This window comes from Nyctibius grandis, chromosome 4 (genome assembly GCF_013368605.1).
Source record: "Nyctibius grandis isolate bNycGra1 chromosome 4, bNycGra1.pri, whole genome shotgun sequence".
In the NCBI taxonomy this organism is placed as follows: domain Eukaryota; kingdom Metazoa; phylum Chordata; class Aves; order Nyctibiiformes; family Nyctibiidae; genus Nyctibius; species Nyctibius grandis.
This window is the reverse complement of record NC_090661.1, coordinates 35,127,457-35,150,714: the sequence shown is the minus strand read 5'-3', so window position 1 is coordinate 35,150,714 and position 23,258 is coordinate 35,127,457. Positions and strand designations below refer to the sequence as shown.

General features: G+C 37.2%; 1 protein-coding gene across 2 annotated transcripts in view; it reads left to right on the top strand.

Moving 5' to 3' along the window:
• The window catches only part of GPHN (gephyrin), a 333,104-nt gene that overhangs the window by 218,014 nt on the left and 91,832 nt on the right, over positions 1 to 23,258 (top strand). For both annotated transcript variants that reach the window (XM_068397489.1, XM_068397488.1), the window contains one exon: positions 7,868 to 8,002. In XM_068397489.1, coding sequence (XP_068253590.1) covers positions 7,868 to 8,002 — 135 coding nt within the window. The remainder of the gene's footprint in view (positions 1 to 7,867; positions 8,003 to 23,258) is intronic.

The window sequence follows — 23,258 nt, the reverse complement described above, 5'->3', positions numbered from 1 at the left end:
ATACTCTGTTTGAGATACAGGGCTAAACAAGGTAAAGTTCATGTGCATTGTCAGTTTGAATCATTTGGCTGCTGAGATAATCGTTGCTATAAAGCCTGTGTTTCTGATTAGTCATAGGCTTTATCATCTAATATACTCAATAATTGAATATAATTAAAACAGTCTCCTAAAATTACTGCTTTAGAGCTATGAAATTTTGTTAACTTTTCCCCTTCATTTGCCTTGCTTTGCTTTTTTCCTCTTAATAGTTTGTTTGTCACCATAATACAGCATTTGCACTGGGTGTTCATAGTTTGCTTTCATCACTTGCAGTTTCTGCCCTATTCATGTATTCTGTTTAGAAGCAGAATTTCTCAAAAACAGAAGAAAAGACTTGAAGTGTCAGGATACACTGGACTTATAAATTACTGGATTTTAGTGAATAATAGGCAATTATTTCAAGGAATGGTAGAAAGGACTTAGTTTATTATGACCCAGAGGTTATAACTTGGGCGCTAACAAAATACTATACTTTATTTTCCATCTCACAAAAGTTTAGTCTACACTTGAATCAAGACAGAATAATGGCTATAGTATCATCGGGAATGAAATGTAATTTACTGTATTCATAACTCTAGATCAGAGAAACCTAAGGAAGGCAGCTGGCCTAGAGAGAGTTGTGCTGTCTGACCCATTCATTCCATGTCAGCCAGCAAATGGGGTGTAAATTCTTGGGAAAATATGTCATTAGATTTGATGACCAGAGGCTGCACTTTCTTGTTCCCGTAGGCAAATAGTAATTTAAACCATCAAGCAAATGGTGTAACATGTGTATCTAAAATATGATGACCATGTCTCTTGAAAAGTCACTTAGGAAAGTCACTTAGGAAAGACTTGGACAGGCTAGAGAGCTGGGTAGAGAGGAATCTCATGAAGTTCAACAAAGGCAAGTGTAGGGTCCTGCACCTTGGGAGGAATAACCCCATGCACCAGTACAGGCTGGGGGTTGACCTGCTGGAAAGTAGCTCTGCAGAGAAAGACCTGGGAGTTCTGGTGGACAAGTTCACCATGAGCCAACACTGTGCCCTTGTGGCCAAGAAGGCCACTGATGTCCTGGGGTGCATTAGGAAAAGCGTGACCAGCAGGTCGAGGGAGGTTATCCTCCCCCTCTACACTGCCCTAGTGAGGCCTCACCTGGAGTACTGTGTCCAGTTCTGGGCTCCCCAGTTCAAGAAAGATAAGGAACTACTGGAAGAGTCCAGTGGAGGGCTACAAAGATGGTCAGAGGACTGAAGCATCTCTCTTATGAGGAGAGGCTGAGTGAGCTGGGTCTGTTTAGCCTGGAGAAGAGAAGACTGAGGGGGGATCTTATCAATGCTTGCAAATACCTTAAGGGCGGGTGTCAAGAGGATGGGGCCAGACTTTTCTCAGTGGTACCCAGTGACAGGACAAGGGGCCATGGGCACAAACTGAAACATGGGAAGTTCCATCTCAATATGAGGAAAAACATCTTTACTTTGAGGGAGACAGAGCACTGGAACAGGCTGCCGAGGGATGTTGTGGAATCTCCTTCACTGGAGATATTCAAGACCTGCCTGGACACAACCCTGTGCAACCTGCTCTAGGGGAACCTCCTTTGGCAGGGTGTTGGACTAGATGATCTCCAGAGGTCCCTTCCAACCCCAACCATTCTGTGATTCTGTGAAATGTGAAGGCTTTGAAGTTCACACACCTGATGATAAAGCTACATATGTGTACATACATACATACACACACATTTATTCCAATAGTTTAATTTTTTTGAGCTGAGGTTACTAAACTAGAATTTGCACCATATTGTTCAGCATCAGTAGAACAATGTTCAGCCTCTCTGAAGCACGCTGTTAAACTGCCATCCAGACTTCTGTGCCCTTTTGCAAATTACTCCTGAGCTGTTGTTTTATGCATTCTATAATCCAAATCAGATCTTCAAACTCAGAGCAAGAAGTGGCTAGTTTTTCAGAAGGTTTTTGGGTTTTTTTAGCTGTCCTTTGTCTATGTTTTTAAGACATTTTTGCTCTTTTATAACAATCATAGTAATTACTATCTACAGCTTGTTTTCTTAGTGCCTCACCAGCACTGTCAATCTTTGTTCCAGTCCTGGGCAAAAGCGAATAAAGAGGTCATATATTTTCCTTTTTCCCCTTCTTTTCAACACTTAGTTCTCTAATCTGAAAACACAAATATTTAAACCTATATAAAAGTACTTCTGGAAAAAGTCATGTCAGATAAAAATTGTAGAAACAATGACGGATGGATATGGTGAATATCTTTCTCTGTCACTTTATTCATTTCTCATTCATTTCTTTTTCAGTCAGTATGTTACAACAGGTTTTCCACTCCAGCTACTGCAAACAGAAACTATTTCCACTGAGCTTAAGAGTTTTATTTTACCCCATTTAGAATTTTGAGACCTTGACCCTCTATTCAATTTGTTTGAAACTGGAAAATGAGTTGAAAAATTTTAGGGGGAGACATCATAAATACTTGGAGTGTGACTTTGTGAAAGTTTAAAAAAAAAAAAAAATCTGTCCAAAATGCAATAATATTCCTGCCCTTTATTGCAGATTTCCAGGCTTCAGGAAACAGAAATTTCTCATGGGTTTATTAGTCTCTTTAACAGGGTTAACAAGAAGTTGCCTTGATTAGAGACTTAAATTGCCTAAGTTTAATTTTAAAAGGAAAAAAACTTATTAAATGATGGTGAGAAAAATGAGGCATTCCCTTTATCACATAACATATATGCATAGAAATACCAATCATATTCTATTGTCCCTTTCACTTAATGACCAGTATATATCCATTATATTTTTTTATATATTTATGTTTATGCAGTATACATATTAGTAACTTCTCTGAAATCAGCAGGTTGTAGTGGTTTCAGGAGAATATTAATGCTGGTTTTAGCAATACAACACACTCCGCTGCCATATTAGAGAAATAAACTTCTTGAGAGCAAAATTTGTAGCTGTGAACTAACTTAATTCTCTCAGTGAGATTTTGTGTCTGTGAAAGCTAGCAAGCTGAAACTTAAGAGTTCTAGATAGGTTTTTATGGCAGTTGTATTTTCTGTAAAGGTAGTGGTTAAGGAATAATTATCATTTAACTGAAATGCCTGTAATCATCTTTTCCCTTTCTCTTCAGCTTCCTTTTCTGATTAATGTCCTCGCTGAAATTTTACTTAAATTTTAATTTTCTCAAAGGCAAAAATTAGTACTTCACATGCAGTTCAATGGAGACTGGAATTGACTTAGTCACTTTGTTGCAGAGAGAGTTTTTTGTTCTGAAAAAGGTGGTATCAGATAAAATTTTAGAAGCAATGATTGATGGATATGGTGGATAGGAAAAAAACAGTTGCTTGCCTGAAGGGGATGAGACAGTATATAATATCTGGTTACTCTAGAGTAACTAGAGTAAACTCAGGGAGAACTGGATCATTGTATCATTTAAAACAATATTGTGTTGTGGGATCTTGGAGTACATAAAAGAGGTAATGGACCCATACACAATCATGTCAAGATGTGTGCAGCTTTTTATCAGAGGAGGGTAGAGAAAAGATGTCTTGTTTGAAGACTTAAAACTATTCTTTCTTAAAACTGTTCTTACAATATTTTTTTATTGTGTCTTTTTTTTATTTTACGCCTTTATCAAAATGTAGTTTTTTGCTGTATTGTCCTTAGTCATGGAGATTAAAAGGAAGCATTAAAAGTTGTAGGTAGTATTGGAGCTATGCCAATATAAATCTTAGGGATGTCAGCCTTTTTTTTGTGTTTAACATATTTAAGATGGGATTTCAGTAGAAAAAAAAAAGAACAGAAGGGAAATGGTGCTTCTGACTGCAAACTGCATGATCGTAATATCATCGCCCCCTTTTACTTCTATTTATAGTACATCTCTAAGATGCTATTTGCAAATCAAAATACTCCAAGTAGAGGCCAGTTAGGCACTGTTTCTGGAGAGGAAGATATCCCCAGCATAATCGGCCATAGTGAAGAGAATCTCTGCTGACTTCAGAATTTGTAATGAAAATTGCAGCACAAGTTCCTTAGCCTTGGAAGAACCTCTGAGGAAAGCTGGGTTTTTTAAAATGCTGACAGAAATTGACTGTCAGTCTGGAAACACAGCAGTAGAGCAGAAAGCAGGCAGTTGGTGGCACACCGAGAACAATATCTGTTTCCACATGACTTATAAACAGGTTATAAACGTGAGAAACTCTAACATGTGGAAGAAGGTTTATGGTGAAATAAGATCCCCTAGGTATAACCCAGTATCTCTAAGTCAAGGTTGCGAAGTTAGACATAGTCATTATTTATAGTTGGGAACCAAGGAAATGGAGGGGGGAAAAATGACATTAAAAAGCAGTATTTAATGACTTGAGTCTTAAGATTGGTCATTTTAACTGCACAGAGACAAGCAACAAACCTGTCTTAATATCCTAACACTGGTCCTAAGGATGCAACAGATTTTAAAAGCTAGGATCAAGCTTGTTCCTGGAAGGAAGTACTTTCCAGTGGCTTCTATTTGCTCTAAAGCCTTACTAGGCAAGAATGCTCAAATGCCTAGATGCAGACTGGGTAAAGCATCTCCATTTAAAAAAAAAAGTCCTGGCTAGAAATGTCCAATGTTAATGGTTTGGATTGTCACCAGATCCTCTTGTTTCCTTTTATTGTCTGCTACTGCCATTTCCCCCCAAACATGGGGGTTCTTTTGGTGGTTCTTTTGGAACTTGAACATCAGGCTGAACTAAGAAATTCTTAATGAGGAGAAAGATCTTAAAATGTGTATATATATTCCTTCAAAGATCTGAATTTGTACATTTTCTTGTCTGTTGTGATAGAAAAGTGAATTCCAGGAAGTAGGAGAAATCTGATCTAGTAGAGGTGCTGCCTCTGCAAAAGGAAGAGGTTAAAATCATGAAAACAAAATCAGAATGAGCCTTTGTAGAGAATGTGTTATAGCAGAATATCTGCTGCATTCTTTGTTGTAGAACTAATGTTAGAGATCATTTCTCCTATCTGAGGTATTTATCACTTGTATGTCTTACCATTTTACACAAAAAATAAAAAATTAATCATTAAGTTAAACTAGCAATCTAGTCAGTTATAAAGCTGGTGTGATATCTGCATGACTGGGCTCAAACACTGCAGTAATAAGAAGCAACAGACTTTCTAAGACTCGGTATATTAAAGCTAAGAAAAGCTTTATTCTTAAATGCATTCTTCTACCTCTTTTCTTTGCAACTGGTGATAAAACTGAACAGAAGGGACAGAAAATATAAAATAATGATAGATTCACTTTTGTAACTGAAAATAAGACCACTTTCTTGCTGTTGTACGTCGGCGTAATTCCATTTATCTCAGTGGCTTAATAGTACCAGCTAAATGATCTGTACCTGAAATTACAGCTCAGAAATAGAATCATAGAATAGAATCATAGAACACTTTGGGTTGGAAGGTACCTTTAAAGGTCATCTAGTCCAACCCCCCTGCATTGAGCAGGGACATCTTCAACTAGATCAGGTTGCTGAGAGCCCCGTCCAACCTGCGCTTGAATGTTTCCAGGGATGGGGCATCTACTACCTCCCTGGGCAACCTGTTCCAGTGTTTCACCACCCTCATCATGAAAAATTTCTTCCTTATATCTAGTCTGAATCTACCCTCTTTTAGTTTAAAACCATTACCCCTTGTCCTATCACAATTGGCCCTACTAAAAAGTCTGTCCCCATCTTTCTTATAAGCCCCCTTTAAGTGCTGAAAGGCCATGATAAGGTCTCCTTGGAGCCTTCTCTTCTGCAGGTTGAACAACCCCAACCCTCTCAGCCTTTCTTCACAGGAGGGGCGTTCCATCCGTCTGATCATTTTTGTGGTCCTCCTCTGGACCCGCTCCAACAGCTCCATGTCTTTCCTGTACTGACAACTGCAGAGCTGGACGCAGTACTCCAGGTGGGGTCTCATCAGAGCAGAGTAGAGGGGCACAATCACCTCCCTTGACTTGCTGGCCATGCTTCTTTTGATGCAGCCCAGGATATGGTTGGCTTTCTGGGCTGCAAGCACATATTGCTGGCTCATGTCCAGCTTTTCATCCACCAAGTCCTTCTTGGCAGGGCTGCTCTCAATTCCTTCATCCCCCAGCCTGTATTGATACCAGGGGTTGACCTGACCCAGGTGCTGGACCTTGCACTTGGCCTTGTTGAACCTCAAGAGGTTCACATGGGCCCACTTCCTGAGCTTGTCCAGATCCCTCTGAATGGCATCCTGTCCCTCAGGCATATCAACTGCACCACTCAGCTTGGTGTCATCTGCAAACTTTCGTGAGAGCACATGATTCCACTGTCTATGTCATTGATGAGGATATTAAACAGTACTGGTCCCAGTACAGACCCCTGAGGGACACCACTCAACACTGATCTCCATCTGGACATTGAGCAGTTGACCGTTACCCTCTGGATGCAACCATCCAACCAATTCCTCATCCACCAAACAATCCATCCATCAAATCCATCTCTCCAACTTAGAGAGAAGGATGATGTGGGAAACTGTGTCAAAGGCCTTACAGAAGTCCAGATAGATGGCATCCATAGCTCTTCTCTTGTCCACTGATGCAGTCACTCCATCACAGAAGGCGACTAGACTGGTCAGTCAAGACTTGCCCTTGATGAAGCCATGCTGGCTGTCTCAAATCATCTTCCTGTCCTCCATGTGCCTTAGCATAGCTTCTAGGAGCATCTGTTCCATGATCTTCCCAAGCACACAGGTGAAGCTGACAGGTCAGTAGTTCCCAGTGTCCTCCTTTCTACCCTTTTTAAAAATGGGTGCAATATTTCTCTTTTTCCCATCACCAGGGACATCACCTGACTGCCATGACTTTTCAAGTATCATGGAGAGTGGCTTGCAACTACATCAGCCAATTCCTTCAGGACTCTGGGTTCCATCTCGTCAGGTCACATAGACTTGTGTCTGTTCAGGTTCCTCAGGTGGTCTTGAATGTGATCTTCTCTTACAGTAGGACTTTGCTCCGCTAGTCCCTGTCTTGCAGTCCATCCACTCAAGAGGTGTGGGAAGAGGTTGCCAATGAAGACTGAGGCAAAAAAGTTGTTGAGTACCTCAGCCTTCTGCTTGTCCGTGGTTACCAGTTTGCCAGTCATGTTCATCAGGGGGGATACGCTTTCCTAGCTGGCCTTCTGATACATTATGTGGGAAAAAAAAAAAAAAGATTGAATTTTTATTTTTCCCTTCAGAATTCATTTTAAACCAAGTGTTGGCTTTGGATGGTGCTTTCTGACGCTTCTGCCTGTACTCCCTCCAGAGAGGCCTGTAGCTTTTGCAGCACAAACCTTACGTCAAGAATTTTTGTAGCTAAAATAAAGTCTTCAGTACACAGAATGAAGAGTATTTACTCACTGCATGACATTTCTTCAGAGGGATTCAGTCATTGCTAATAAATGGTTTTCTGTTCGAATATTGTCCCTTAGTTAGGGAATGGGAAGTCTGCCTCCCTTCATGCCGTGGTAGAAATCACTGTTGGTCATTGTTGGGTTTGAAACAGGCTGAAGAGGAAAAACATTACTTTCTTACTATTTACTGTTCTAGTATGTCTGATTCATAGTTTTTTCAGGACAAATAGTATGTTCTATGCTACTTCAGTTTTCAGTTAGAATATGATCTTATATATTTGCTAGGTATTTGTTACTGAAATTATGAGAACATGCCATTAACCACTGCCAGCACTGCATATGAGGAGGTATGCAAACTGAGGAGTGGAGTATTCCTAAGTTTCTGATGTAAGGTTTTGAGTAAGTTTTAAATACAGTATATTTTTTACTATTAATTCCATCCCTCTTCTTTTTAAGATTCCAGATTCCATCATCTCTCGTGGTGTTCAGGTGCTCCCACGTGATACAGCCTCCCTCAGTACTACTCCTTCAGAATCTCCTCGTGCCCAGGCCACCTCTCGTCTATCCACTGCATCCTGCCCAACACCAAAAGTAAGTACATTTATGCCTTGCAAGCTCCATGCTCAGATATATCATCTATCAGATTAATTTATTGCCTCTGCTAAACAAGGCTGGTTCGCATGCAAGGGTTGTATTGTTCTAAGTAATAGATAAATGCAATATATAAGTATAGTTCATTCCATGTGTACTGTTGCACAGCTTAATATGTGGGTCCACCAACATGTTATGGTTACTGAGGTTTCATATTATCTCTTGCAATAACAATCATGAATATGAAATTGTTAACACCTTGAATATCTTTAATATCCCCCGGAACATAGATAATCCTACCACTGAGTAACAACATTAAGCAAGTAGTATTTTGTCAACAAAATGTATGTGCAATTTTCTAGCCTGGGCTGGGGCAGTTCTGTGCCCCACTTTATTGTTGTTCAGTTTAAAACGTTTTCAAACCAACTGGTTTTATTCAAACATAGAAATTTGCTGCCTGACATTTGGAAACAAAAACCAGCCTAAATTGAATAGAAAGAAAGTTTTAATGCCAACCTTGTGGGATTATTATTCAGTTCTTACTGATTACGCTATACTATTTAATCATTGAGGTGAAGTCTCTTGTGTTATCTTTTTGTCAAACTTTAAATAGCATACATCAAAAACTAAGTGAATTGACCAGTGGCAAGGCCTGTAATGCTTATCTTTGGCAGGATTCCTTTCAGCAGAAGAAAACTCTGTCTGAATTCACTTTGTGCAGTCACATCACAAAGATCTTTCTGTGGCACCAGATGCTGACATACTAATAGACCCGTAGCAGATGGCAAACAATAACATTCTTCCTCATCTAATTCATGATCCTTGAAGATTATTCTGCTTGCTAAAGTGATTGCCAGCATCTGCTAGTTCTTCTTTCCTGCTGTCTCGTTCTTTTCTCTCAGCAAACAAGATTTATTGGCAACCACCCACAGAAATGTTTTGATTTAGCCTATGGGATTGTTTTATGCAGTACTCACCTTCACTGTAATAGAATCAAAATTATTCTGATGGACAGCATACTTGAACTTTGTTATATAGTCTACTTTTCTTAAGATGTTTTTCAGTGAATTCTGTCTGCAAGTGGCTCCTTCATTTTTTTGCTAAAAAATTGTCACTTGTCTGATGGGTTAAAAATAAAAACTCAGAGCTTATTACATTAGAACACTCAGAGCAGAAGAGCAATACAAAACAGAGAAACTGCACTGAGTTTTATGCCTGTTGACAAAACAAAAGTGTCCAAAGGAAACCAAAGGGGACCGGTAACAGTCATGAAAAAGAGACAGCACTGCTAAGAAATAGCTCTAGATGAAGCCTATGTATTTTCAGGAAGGTTATCACACTGGGAAGGAGTAAAGCGTATCTGTTGTGAAGCAGAATGCACTCCTCTAGACTATCTTCAAAGATTCAGAGATACAGAAGGAAACTGCAAGAACTTCGAAACAGATTAAAAATCTGAAACTCTTCTTCAGGAAATTAGTTGAGATGAGCTCTTATCATAGTTGGATCATGCTTTGGTATTTCATATTAAGCCCTGTTTTTCATGTATTACTGCAAAATCAGATTTTGTTCTGAATGTGTGAGACCTCACCACTTTTATAACAGGAATTGCCATGCAACATCTAGCTAGTCTAGCTTTTCTGTGGTGTCTTTCGGAAGTGGGTGGTACAAGCTGATACAGGGAAAGATCTAGGAAAGCCCAACTGGAAAATAAAATTGAAGGGTGATCTCATCTGTTCCTATTACCTAGAGGCTGGATTTTGCACAAAAGTGTAAGCTGCTTTGCCACTTAGAGAGCTCTTGGTTCATTTTACTTATTACTTTAAAAAAACCCAAGCAAAATACTCGTTATCTTTTTGTTCAGTCCTTTTCACTACCCTCAATTCTCAAACATCATCTGAATTTGTTAAAAAATATGGTTCATTCATGTTCTTCAAGACTGTCAACATGTCTAAATGTCTTGATTTACTGTGTTTCTCCTTCTGGATCCTGGCTTTCTAATAATGCAATATGAATTAAATTTACACTGGACCTCTTGATCCACACAGTAGTGAGAATAAAGATAATTGTACTTCAGCATCCGGTTGATATTCCAGGGTGTTTTTTTTTTTTCTTCTTTAATCTGCAAGTGTGTATCTTTTCAATATTCTCATGTGCTGGTTTAGGAACTCATTTCAGGTCTCCAAAAAATGTATATATGAAATGAAACAAAGCAAAGGAAGTTTCAGCAAAAAAAGAAAATAATTTAGTTTTCTTTGAATATACATATTGTTTAGAGTGGTGGTCTAGCCATAGGGCTAGTGGCACTATATTTCTTTGTCAGCTACATATTCCAGTTTATTTTGTTGTACCATTTTCTTGTTGTATTTTTTTTTGTCCTAAATGTACATAAACCCTTACATCTCTCTTAATGAATTTGCTGAATAGCAGAAATTTTGTGTGTGTGTCTCAGAAAAAAAATCAAGCTTCTGCAATGACGGGAGCACCTCTGTTGAATGAATGTAAGTAGCAGATTACTAATGCATGGGGGTACTGGAGAGAAGGTATGGGAGAGTGCATTACTAATACCCGTGATTGATCTGTTAGGAGTCTTTACCTTTTCATAATTATATTTTAGAAAACCTAATGTTGTTTGCATATACACACTGATCATGTAGACAAAATACAACATTTAATTTTAAATTTGCTTTACTGTTTATACTTTATCTTCTATGTTTTCTGAAAATCTCTGTTTCTAACAAAGTAGTAAATGATGAATATTGAGTTTGAACCTATATATTTCAATCAGTCCTCAAAAGTTTAATTTCCTGATAAAAGAAGTAATTCTATTTTTCACTGTAGACTCTTGGGGGAGGTCAGAACTTTTCAAGACAAATTGCCATTGGGACTATTCTGTCTATCATTAGGTACATCCCCAAAACTAAGCAAAGTTGCTTTTGTTCACTTTTAATAAATCTCTGTAGAACACCTTCCTTGTTCTCTAAATTGCATTTGAGTTTCAAGCAAAATCCACTGTGGCTCAAAGAGCATTTAAACCGTATTTATAGTAGATGGATTCAGATATAGAGGCAATCTAAGTTTTACGCAGGGGAAAACTGCACTAACAGTCCTCCCTTTTTCAGTCATTCAACCATAAAGTTGATAGTGATTGTGACAGATATTTTTATCTTTCACAATATAGTTTTTGTCTTTTTAAAGTTTTAGTGCTTTCTCAACAAGGTTAGATGAATTTGCTGAATGCTCACATGACAGAAGTTTAGGATGACACAGTGTGGCTTGCAAGTTTTTCTTGTCATTTCCAGTAGCTGCTCAGATTCTAAGATCCTGCTATGTTTTTGTATATGTTTGTGGTTGGCATTTTCATGAAGTTAAACGCAATATTCTTTTCAGATACAAAAGCAGTACACTACCTAGTGTAAAATACCTTTTAGAAATATGGATAAATTTTTTAATGTTTCCATTGATCTTGACTCTTGGGGCTTTTTCTAAACTTAAAGTATAAAATTTTAGATCTATAACTTCAGATAACTTAAAAGAATATATCCAGAGCAAATGACTGAGTCATTCCTTCAAGCATCTAATTTTGTTCTACTCTTAGGGAGATGGTATAGAAGAAAATTACAGCTTTCAGGTCGAAGTCTTCACTTCTCCATTCATAAATGACCATAATCAATATTTAAGTTTTGGCAATCATGTTGTGAGTCAAAGTCAAATGAAGCAGATATAGAAGACCAAGGACAGGTGTTAAATTATCACCAGGAATACATTTCAGTGACGAGAGGGGTTCAAAGTATTTCACTTTGCAGTATCATCAGTCTCACTGATGTTCAGTTCTTCCACTTCAATGTGCAAAGTTTCTTTCAGTGTTATCTTTGATCATGAAGGATCCTAAGGAACTTGTTATAGTACTTTTAAGATGAGAGTGTTTTTTTCTTTTTCTATCTTGCTGCTTCGTTCCCGACACTTCTTATATTCTGCTTAAGAAAAAGCCTCTCTCTGCTTGCTGGTTATCTGTCCCTTCCCTAGCTATCCATTTTTTAGTTACCCTGAATCAGACAAAACACTCCATGGTGTTACGTTACACCCTTACGTATTTGTAGTTGTGATAGGTAACTTTTAATTCCTACGTAAGAAAAGTATATAGACTCTATCTTACAGCTAAAATGAGCAAGCAAAGCTACTTTTCAGGAGTTTTTTAGATTCTAGCAAAATGGTCATCTCATCTATCCACTGCTCCATCCACACCTTTGTAGCATAGCACATTTAATTCTGCTATTTGATCACTTTCTGTAGCTTTCTATAGCTTTCTCCTATTAAGAACTGTTATATTTATCATTTGTAAGTAGATATTCACCTAAAGACCTAATCACAGAATCACAGAATCAATCAGGTTGGAAGAGACTTCTGAGATCATCGAGTCCAACCATTGCCCTGACACCACCCTGTCAACTAGACCATGGCACTAAGTGCCATGTCCAGTCTTAAACACATCCAGAGATGGTGACTCCACCACCTCCCTGGGCAGCCCATTCCAATGTCTTAATATACCTAATGTAAAAAGTATGATACTTGTAATTTATGTAATGTTTCAGTTGCAGAGAATTTCTGAAATGAAAAAGCCTAGAAAACTTTAAACTTTTAAACTTTTGGAAAAAAAACTAAAAGGTTGATGAGAAATATTTCTGTGGCAAAAATATTTTATTATCTCAATCATCTCTCATGCTTGCTACCAATGAAAAATGATGCTTTGAACACCTCCTGTCATGAACCATGGCTTTAATGTTGAATGTGCACATTGGTGCACTTTTCCACACAGTCAAATGAGTTACAAATTAATACTAAACCTAATTATGATTTATGTTCTCAGTCTAGCATTGTGACTTTTAATATACAACTACTATGTGAAGTAATGACATTAGCAGATGGGAGCAGGTAGAGTTGGGAAGATGCTTTTGTATCAATCATTGTTACAAATTTGTCAGTAGAAATATTCAGTATTTTTCAGTAGAGGAAAGATCAAGTTGCTTACCAGAAATTCTTAGTTAATAATAAGATGCTGTTCAGGACATGATTTGGCAAGCTGTAGTTTTATCCATAGGGTAGATATTTTGTGTACATTGAGTGCGTTAAAGTTTATATTTCTTATCTTGATTCCTACTATTTCTTCGTAAGGTGGTCATCAAGGTGAAAACAATATGGCAAATATGTGAATATATTTTAAAGTTTGTACACATCCACTAAATTCCCAAGTAAAGTTTTTTTTCTTTTTTAAGATTGCATATGCTATAGTTTTTTCTACCTAGGAACTTGCTTGAGTAAGTAGCAAGTGCTTTGGCGCAGCTATTTAGCTGTGATATGGTTGAGGAGCATGGAAAAGTGGAAAGAATGTTTTAAACTGCTAGGATGATCTAGGTAGGTGAAATCACACTCTGAGCACTGCTTGTGTTTTTTGGGGTTTTTTTTTTGTGAAACAGGTGGCTGTTTATAAACACACGGGTTAGTTAGATATTTGGTGCTGCTAAAAATTCCAGTGTTTTCCTGATTATTTCTGGGCTTTATTTCCTCTTAATTTTTTCAGTGCATATTCTAGTATTACAAAAAAAAATATATTTAGTGAAAAGAGATGCTGAGAGAATGTATATTGTAGTAGAAAGTAGCCAGGGTTGCCTTAAGATAAGGAATCCTGGTTACTAACGCACATCAATCAACTATATCCTCCCAGGTTCTCCTTAATGCAGTGCAGCAGTGGTTTTCAAATCAATTACTAATTGAGATACTGGAATATTTTCTGTATAATCATTGCCTTTTTTCCTCATTGTTTAAATTGTATTGTCTTGGCAAAACATGTGGATGATTGAGTCCTAACAAGTCTTACCTCTCATTTACATTTTGATTAAAAACCCTGATTGTTGTTAGTTAAAAACACTAAATGCCACAGCTTCAAAAGTGAGACATTGTAACCAAGAAAGAAGCAGCTTGGTATGATTGGGATATCAAAAACCCCAAATACATCATAAATGATAAAAGCAAAGTCTATTAAATTGCTTTCTAAAATGGAAGGTTCACTTTGTAGGAAGGTTGAAGAATATAGGGGTAGGGTTTTGGCCTTTTTTGTTAGTACCAAAATAGACCCATCAACAAGTCTTTGGAGAGGCAGAATAAAGACTTCTGTCATCAAGCTGAACATTGAACTTCAGTAGAAGTACTTACTTGACTTAGTTTTATTTACTTTTTTTCTTTAATATCTGTTTTTCAAATAGTACCAGAGTCTGTATTAAATAGCATAGTAGTGCCAAAATCCAGTTCCCTTAATTTTCTCATGCCCAAGAGCTGTTTATAAGAGGCCTAAAGAAGGATGCTGGAGTAGTTGGGAATTGGCTACCTACACCAATCCAGAGCATCCAGAACAATTAATGAATTCATAGAATCAGCTACTTTTCAGACCTGTTATATACTGAATCATATGAAGAAGCACTAATGTGCAAAATTTCCCTACATTCCTCTTTCTTAGTAACCAGTTGGTATTTTATTAAGCTACAGAATTCCATTCTTTTCCTGAGTCCATTGGAAGTTTCAAATATGTCAGAAATAAGCTTCTCAGTCTTTCCTGGAAAATAATTATTTTTTCAAGTTGTGACTATTCTGCCTGTGTATCCCTTCAGAAGAGAATAATTTTCAGTACAGACGTCCTGGCTCACACATGCATTGCATGTCTTCTGATCTATGTATGCTTATGCTGCATCAGCTTGTCAGTTCCTCCTTGAAATGTTTTTTTCAATTAGGTTTGGGAGCAAGAGTTTTTGTTTATTACTATGCCTTCTTCAAATGCCAAGTGTTTTTTTCAAATTCTGATAACTTCAGTTTGGCATTACTTTAAGAAAATGAAAAGGTGTGTATACTTCTCACATTAGTTTCCTTACCCACACCTTTTCAGTTCCTATCCAAACTAAATCTGTGGTTTAAATTCTGATATATCACAAGATGAGGGTGTTTGGGCTTGAGTTTGGTGGTTTTTTTTTTCCCTACAAAACAGCAATGTAGTTACAGCTGTCTTTCATGCAGTTCCTTCATTTAGAAATTACTGTGAATCCTGTTTTTTAGTATCTCAGTCCATGCTAATCTGTAATTTCAGCCATTCATACATTAACCTGATCTTAATCAACAGCTTAGGTATGGGCAGGCTTGCTTCTGTTCATTCACTGACTATTGACATAATAAATAATCTTCATCACTTACTGCTGTGTTCTTTTTTTGATAAAAGGATCAGAAATTTCAAAAACGTACTTGCAAAGACAGACAATGATACTCTTTCTTCTAGTTGTTTTTTTCTTACTGTAGTAATGAATATGATGACAGTGTAGGAAAGTTCAATGCCAAATGTTATAGGAGAGGTAGCTGATGTTGTTTTAAAACAAAAAAATATTTCAGTCACACTTTCATATCTACATACTCAAAAGCACAAAGATACATGCATTCAGTAGTCTGTCCGGCATTCATGCATCCATATATGTGTACCCACCTGGTCTGGTCAGGATTCCTTGAAATGATGTATAGGATGTGGAGCACCAGCTATCAAGTCCTCCACAACTCTTCTAGGTTTCTTCTTATGCTGGTATCCATTAAGTCAGTATTGGATGTGCGTTTTATACTCTTTAGGAGCTGACAGTTAAGGGAATATTTGTCTCACCATCTGGTTCCGCCTCTTGAATATGTAAGATTTGCTCACTGTCCTGTTTTCTCCGTATCTAAACTTGTTTTTTATCATTTCAACATCATCTCTCAGTGGCTCAACTCTTTGTTTTGGTCTGTAATCATTTTAGGTTGTCGTGTTTTACTGATGGGGTATTCCCAGAAGCTTCATGAAGTGCTGTGAACTAAATGAACTACTAATCTGTGTGCCATCAACACATTTTTCTTATATCCCTTCTTGCTAGGCTTTCTGGTGCTTGCACATCCATACATTTCCATTTTTTCTCTACCACTCAATATATCTGGTAGTTATTCAAGGACTATTCTTATGCAGAAGTCTATATTAACTTGCTGTTGAAGCAAGCTACTAGCACGTCACATCCTGATATCTTATCATGCTTCTACAGATATGCAGTATAATAATATTCCATTTCATAGGCACATACAACCCAAAGTGCTGTAAAAAGTGATGGTAGACTAGCAGCAGCAGTTATGTGTTCACAGGAGCCAAAACTGAAATTTAGACCAGGAAAGCTATTTCAAAGCGTGTATGTGCCTGTGGTTAATGCATCACCTGCGGTAAAAGCTTCCTGGTTCCATCGCAGAAGTAGTAGCATCTACCTGATGCAAGATGGGAAAGAGAAGCAAGAATCTAAAGCACAGACATTGCTTTTCTCATGGATGATATAAATATGGAATTGCCTTCAAGCTGTAGGTTTTTTAGCGAGTGTACTAGTAGTCCCTGAAGTCCAGTTTCACCTTTAGAAAGGTTTTTAGGAAATAAGGGAGTTAAAAGTAAATGGCATCTCCTGGTTCTATGAATCTTATGTTCTGTTTTGGTCAATATCTAATGGTATTTAATGTTGTAATATGTAATACTATCTAAGATTGGCAAACTAAAAATAGTTTTTCCCTGTGCTTGGCTGTCTCTAGCCTTGTTTTAGAACCTCACTATCTCATTGGTCAGTCTGCACTCAGTTGCCTTTGTGCCACTGTTGACCTTTTAACTTAAATAAGGCCAATCTTTTCTTGATCATGTATTCACTCCTCAAATAGACTTATAAAGGGGAGGCATCAAAACTTTCAAATTTCATTTTTATTAATTAAGTCAAACTCCTTCATTTTCATCTTTGTAAAGGACTCCTTCAAAGTCTTTTCCTGCATTTGTTGTAGATTTCACCTTCCTTGGAGTGATCAAAACTGTATATCTGCTTATATGAGATTTTGCTGGTGTTTTGTACAATGGATTTATAATCTCTGTCTTTTCCAACTACTAAGTCCTTGCCCATGTAGCAAAAATGCTTGTTAGTCCAGAACTTTGTGTTAAATTTCACTCCATTTATTTTACAGCAATCTTCAATTTTATCAAATACCTGCTGATGAGGTTACTTCAGTATTCTGTAATGATGATGCCTCCCATATTTATCTGAGAGCATTCCTAATTTTTGTTTCAAAATCATTATTGAAAATGCTAGATAAGGTCAGTTTCGACATCACTCATTTGCAAACTGTATTCATAACTTCTCTTCCACCTGTTCCTCTTTCAGCAGAATATGTTGTTACCTTCCATTTCCTTGCCCTCCCAACAATTCTATTTTTACTTCTTTATGTTCCTGTCCTACATTTAATCTGTTACAAGAGCAATTGCCCCATCAAAAGTTGCTTTGTACTAATTCTCATTGATTACTATGCCTTTGTTCCCATATCATGTATTATCATCCCTAATCAAAATTCAGGCAAGGTATTATTTTCTTTACCTAGTTTACTATTGATGTCTTCCCAGCCTCAAGTGATAACATTTCTACTTTTTCTTTTTTTATGTTTAAGGAATCTTTTACTCCTTGTTTTAAATTCCTCTAACTCCATTTTGTACTTAACAGTTTCTATCTTGGACAGAATAGTATCTTTTATTTTCAGGTCTGCCAGGCTCTCTGTCTAGACCTAGTAGCCTTCTTGGCATGGTTTTTTGTTCTTCTCTACTCAAGAAAACAGAGTCAAAGTACTCAATTTCAAGAATTTATTTTGGCTGTCTGTCAAAACATCTTGAGTTAGAATAGTACTTTTGCAAAAGGATTATGAAAGGCAGTCATTTGTCTCCCTTTGTAGATAAAACTGTTGCCTGTTGATATAGAGCAGTATATTTTTCAAGATCAGTCTTATTTGAATTGAGTACCTATTAACTTTGGATTTATAGCATCCATACTGAGAATATTTCTTATTTGAGAGCAAATCTATCTTCATGTAGTAAAACAATTAGGCAATTTCTTTATAGTATAAAACAGCAAAGTCATTCTATGTCTGATAACAAAAAAACCTATCCAAGAAGTTAGTTGTTTATCTAAAAAAAAAGGTTCAACCAGAATGCAAGGCTCATATAGACCATTTACTCTAGAACTGTGTGTGTCACACCTCCTGGTTTTGCATGGAGCTTACAAGATACCTTCTACAAGATATAGGAGACATAGACCTTATCTCAATTTTGAGAATTTTTTGTAATAGCTTTTTTGTGTCAAGGTCTTGTTTCTGGTGTCTTTTTTGCCCAAGCAGATAGGCTTTCTCATTTGCAAAAAGCTAGTTCTCAGAATCATGTTACCCTTGCATTTATAGGTCAGCACAGCAATGCGTCAAATGTAAATATAGTCATTTATCTCTTTGTCTTTCCAAGACAGAAAAGACAATACATTGTCTTTTAGGACTTAGCCTGAGGAATTGCTATAAGAATTTGAGAGTTTTATTCATTAAGTAGATTCTTACATCATATTGATTAGCCAAGTTTTTGAACTGTAGCTATTTTTGGCAAGTATTTCCCCAGAAGGTTTTGAGAAAAAGGTACAAGATGCTTTCTCTTTAGCATTCTTCTGCCAAGTTCCCATGCATTATTTCCTGTCTGGAGAAGGAGGACTTTCATCCTGCTTGGTAGGTGGCCTAATGCTCTTGCATATACCTATTGGTGCGTGTAATCCTCATTCTGTGCCTCTCTGTTCCTCAGGATGATTGTTTTTTAAAGAAAAAATCTGTGCATATGTGTGTACGCATAATCTTTTATCACAGCTGAGCCTAGGTACTGTGCAACCATACCAGAGGAATATGTGTGTGCTGTTGATGCTGCTTTACTTGCTCTTTTGGGGTGGTTCCACTCTACCTGTTCTAAGTGCAGTAAATGACAGTTTAGAGTACCTCAAATGAACAGTAGTCATTAAGCAATGCGGTGAGGTAAGCCCTATAGCAAATTTATCCAGAAAGGCTGGGAAACATAGTTATAATCCCTAACATACCAAGTTCATTCCATTAAATAGTTCTGTTAAATTGTAACAATCACTAAGCATCAACAAACAGTACTAGGAAATGAGAAAACAAAGGTGATGGAAAAGGTAATAGTTTCTAAAATCAAAACAACAGTTGTCACAATCTTTTGTCCAGCCTTCTCATAAACGGCCATTCTAAATTTCTTAATGCAGTTCAACCTGTTAAACTCAATTTCTTTGCTGCTTACCCCTCTAATTACCACCTTTCTCACAATGTATGTTAGCCCCTTATTTTGTAATTCATGTAAGGCTTAGGTCAATGCTTATCCAACTCTGTATTCTGGATCTGCAAGGAGAACTTAGTATGCGCCAAATGCATTGCCTGTGTTTGAGAAAATTCTTATTTAGTTGTGCCACTTTTCATTTAGTAAAATATTGATCATAGATTGTTCTCCCTGTTTTAATTTTCTGCATGCAACAGGACAGGGAGAAGGCACTGTAGTGTCCAGGGAATTGTCCCATTTTGAACATCAGCAAACAGTTTAACTAGTTTGGTTTGTTCCTTGAAGAGTTTGTGTAAGAAAATAGTATTTAAATTTTTCTACATTTCTGCTGTTGTAAAATAAATAAACTGTAGCAGCACAAATCAGGACAAAGTTCTGATGACGTGTTAAAATGTGAGTTCAAAATTGTGTGACCATGAAGATATTATGCCATTCACAGATGCCTCAAGATTAGGTGTTAGAATATGTTCAGATGATTAATAGTAATGACAATGATTCAAATGAATCCCCATATCTATTACATTAAAAATTTATATTTAATGTCTAAAATGAATTGCCTCTATTTTGCTTGCCAATTCAGTTTAATTTTAAAAGGCAAAATACATATTATCTCTTTAAAAGGGACGTTTATGAATAGAGTAGAATTTCATTTCTTCAATTAGGCTTCAACAGTGTATTTGCTTGTTTGGAAGGAAAGGAAGTGGTTATTTATCTATTTCTGTTCACTTTCACAGTAGCATTGCATATTCTTGGACAAGAATTTGAGTAGGCATTTATTGATATTTACATTTACTGAAACCTGCATACATTTCAGTAAAGAGCTTTTTCTTTCAGCCAGCAATAGTGGTGACAGTAGTAATGTATTTACAGGAAAAGTCTATGGCAAAGTAGGGATGGGATCCTTAAGGTGAGAAATTCAAAGTGCTTACATTTGGAACGTGTTTCTCTCCAATGACTATGTTGGTAACTGGGCTTCCTACTTGAATGCCCTACAGTAGATTTATGGAAATCTTCCCATAAGAAACAGTAACAAGTTTGGGCAAGATTTCAAACCAGCTGTTGGCAATCTGTCTTTCAAATTTGCACCATTCATTACGGTTTATTTATTAAGACTGCTTTTTTGCTTTTAAAAATAGCTTTTCAAAATGTGAGGAACACCTTTGAGCAAGGAGTTCTATGCATTGGCATGGCAGTTCTTTGCAACACTTTGTTTGCTTTATGAAGTTCCCAGGCAACCTCCTTGGACAATGGTTTCATTCAACAGCACCGTCAGTGTGAACAAAGATTGACCTTGGTCACTTCCCAGGTTATTGTTAGTATCTAGCCACTTAAAGGTTATGTTGTTTAAAGCTTCTGCAAAGTGAATTGAATCCTGGATCTTTCCACCTTGTCTTCATCTTCTGAGGTTATTGTCTCACTGCTTTAATTATGTTTCCTAAGGCTTTAATGGATATACCCTTTCCCAGTATCCTTACTGACCCTTCTGCTTCTCTTTCACAGCTGAACTGTGAGGGAATACATGGGACAAGAAACTTTATACATATTTTCCAAACACAGCCCTGCCTAGTCACAAGGATAAAGTATAGGATATTATAGATATTTGAGAACAACCTTAAAAGCACTTGTCCTCAAAGAGGTTTACTCTTCCCTTTACAGTCCCACTGGCCCATCTGCTTTCAAAAAGATGGGATCTTCCTTGTTACACTGAGGCCACATGCCTCATCTCTCCCTTAGTTTTGCTGCTAAAAGTGGTCAGAGAGAGCAAATGTCTTAGCTGGTTTGCTTTATAACCTACCTATCCCACCATCAGGTCACTTCTTAGTGACTTCATTGATGTGACAACTTTCACCATGACCACCAAGGTATCTTTGATAGCAGCTAGCTTAGTGTCTAAAACTGTTTAAAGGACACTGTCCTCCACTGAAATATGAACAGCCCTCTATATGCTGCAGCTTTTAGAACTTCAGTTCATCTTCGAACAACAAGGCAAAAGAGCGGCATGTTCAGAACTGAGTTGTCAGGTTGGAAAGGGTATATATAAAGAATTCAAAACTTCACCACCTAGGACTTACCAAGTGTTTATTTTTTCCTTAAATATGAACTTCTTCACTGCTTGCCGAGACAGATTTCTGATATATGCGACAGGTGTTTGTTTTTTTAAAAGCTCTACCAGGAGCACAAGGTGGAAATTCTGCTCTCCTTTGTGGGGAAAGCCAGAGAATAAATGAGACTGCAGGCGTAGTCAGGGAGCAAAATGTGCCAGCAACCAGTGAAAAAATGTTCAAAGTGGGGCTGAAATTAGAGGACTGAAAGTATTGAATTGAGGAGAAATTATATGTAAAGGTTGAGTGGCAGAGATCTGATGTAGAGCAAAGCAGTATTTGTGGCTCTTGAGTGATGAGGCTGCAGGGCTTAGAGTGGCTTGGAGAAAAGTAGAAAGTAGCTTGGAGGCAGGAGGCAGCAATAGCTTTATGAGAAAAGAAAGGGCTATGGTCAGGAAGAACTGGGAGAAAGGTGGCCTTGAGTGGGTAGAAGCGTTTGGGGAACTGCATCTGTGTGACAGGAGAGTTGTGCGACTGAAAGCTCTGAGACAAACTGGGTCTGGAAACCCTACTGTAACACTTGGTCCCTATGTGTTTGTGCATACGTGTCTCTTGTATAATAAAGTGAAGTATTTGAAGTTATTCTCAGTCAGTTTGCTTGGAGCAGTCTGGTCTTGATAGTACACAGCTCTGTGCAGGCTAACTAAGCCTTTTGATCGCTAGCATTCTTTACAATCAGTAGAAGCCCTTTGTGTGATTCCCATACCATTCCCATTGGGCTGGGCATGCTTCTGCCAAGAGTAGCCATTCGGTTTTGTTACTCATCATTTATAATCTCTTCATGTCTTTAGCAACATAAAGCCTGTGTATTCTGTTAACGGCATAGTGAAAGTAAGGACCTAACTCTCATATGCCCAGAGCTCCAGTTTAAATGAGATTTAGGACATTAAGTCACTAAGAATAGTGGCGTAATATGTAATGTTTGTATTTATTGTAGTCTGTTTTGCCCTGGCTGCACATTTTGCCTACCAACTTTTAGATTTGATTTCTGACCATCAAACTTCACTGAAGTCAATAGATATTTTTAAAGAACTAGGATGCCACATGTTGGTATGAAATAACCAGCGTATTACAAAATCTACTGTATAAGGACATGGTTACATTATCTTTGTCATTATGTGTGTTAACAGATCATTGATCTGGTGATGATATTAATGTACTAAACTCCAAAACTGTAAGAAAATTGCATTACTTTTTACCACTGGTTGGTCCACCTGCACTGTGTTTATTCCCTCATCTGCACATGGAACAGTGTGAGTAGTAGTGCCCTTTTTAAAAAAAATAATTAAAAAAAAATGTGAGTAGTGTGAAAAAAATGTGTGATGGTATGATAATGATGTTTTATTGCATTCATTAGCATTCATGTACATTATGCTTTTGTAGACTTACCATTTTCAAGAAGTGCAGCAACCCTAATAAAACATTTATGCCATACTGCAGTATAATGCATAGGCATGAATATGTTTATTGGTTGAGAATGCATGTCTTCATTATAGGAGCTTGTATTCCCTTTGTTTGAAAATACTCCCCATTTATTTAGGAAAACCCATCTAATTGGTGTTTGTCTGGCCTAAAACTGCGGAAGTAAAAATACTTTCAAGTGCAAGTCTTTTTTTCCTGCATGAATGTAAAAGTTACACATAATGCGTTTTTTAAGTTAAATTGATTTACTGCAATATTAAAAATATATTAAGTTCTTTGTTAGCAGTAGAAACTGTTCACTTGATGTAAAGCGTCATTCGTATTAGAGAATTCTAGTTGGAGTTCAGATTTCTGCATCAGAATTTTTCACTGTTGTTCAGGCAAGTAACAGTTGTAAAAAATACCACCCATATCAGTATTTTGGATGTTGGCAGTCACAGTCCCCAACATCAAATTTATTGACAAGCAGCATGTAATTGCTTCACTAATTAAACCAACTTCTTGCCAGCCACAGAAT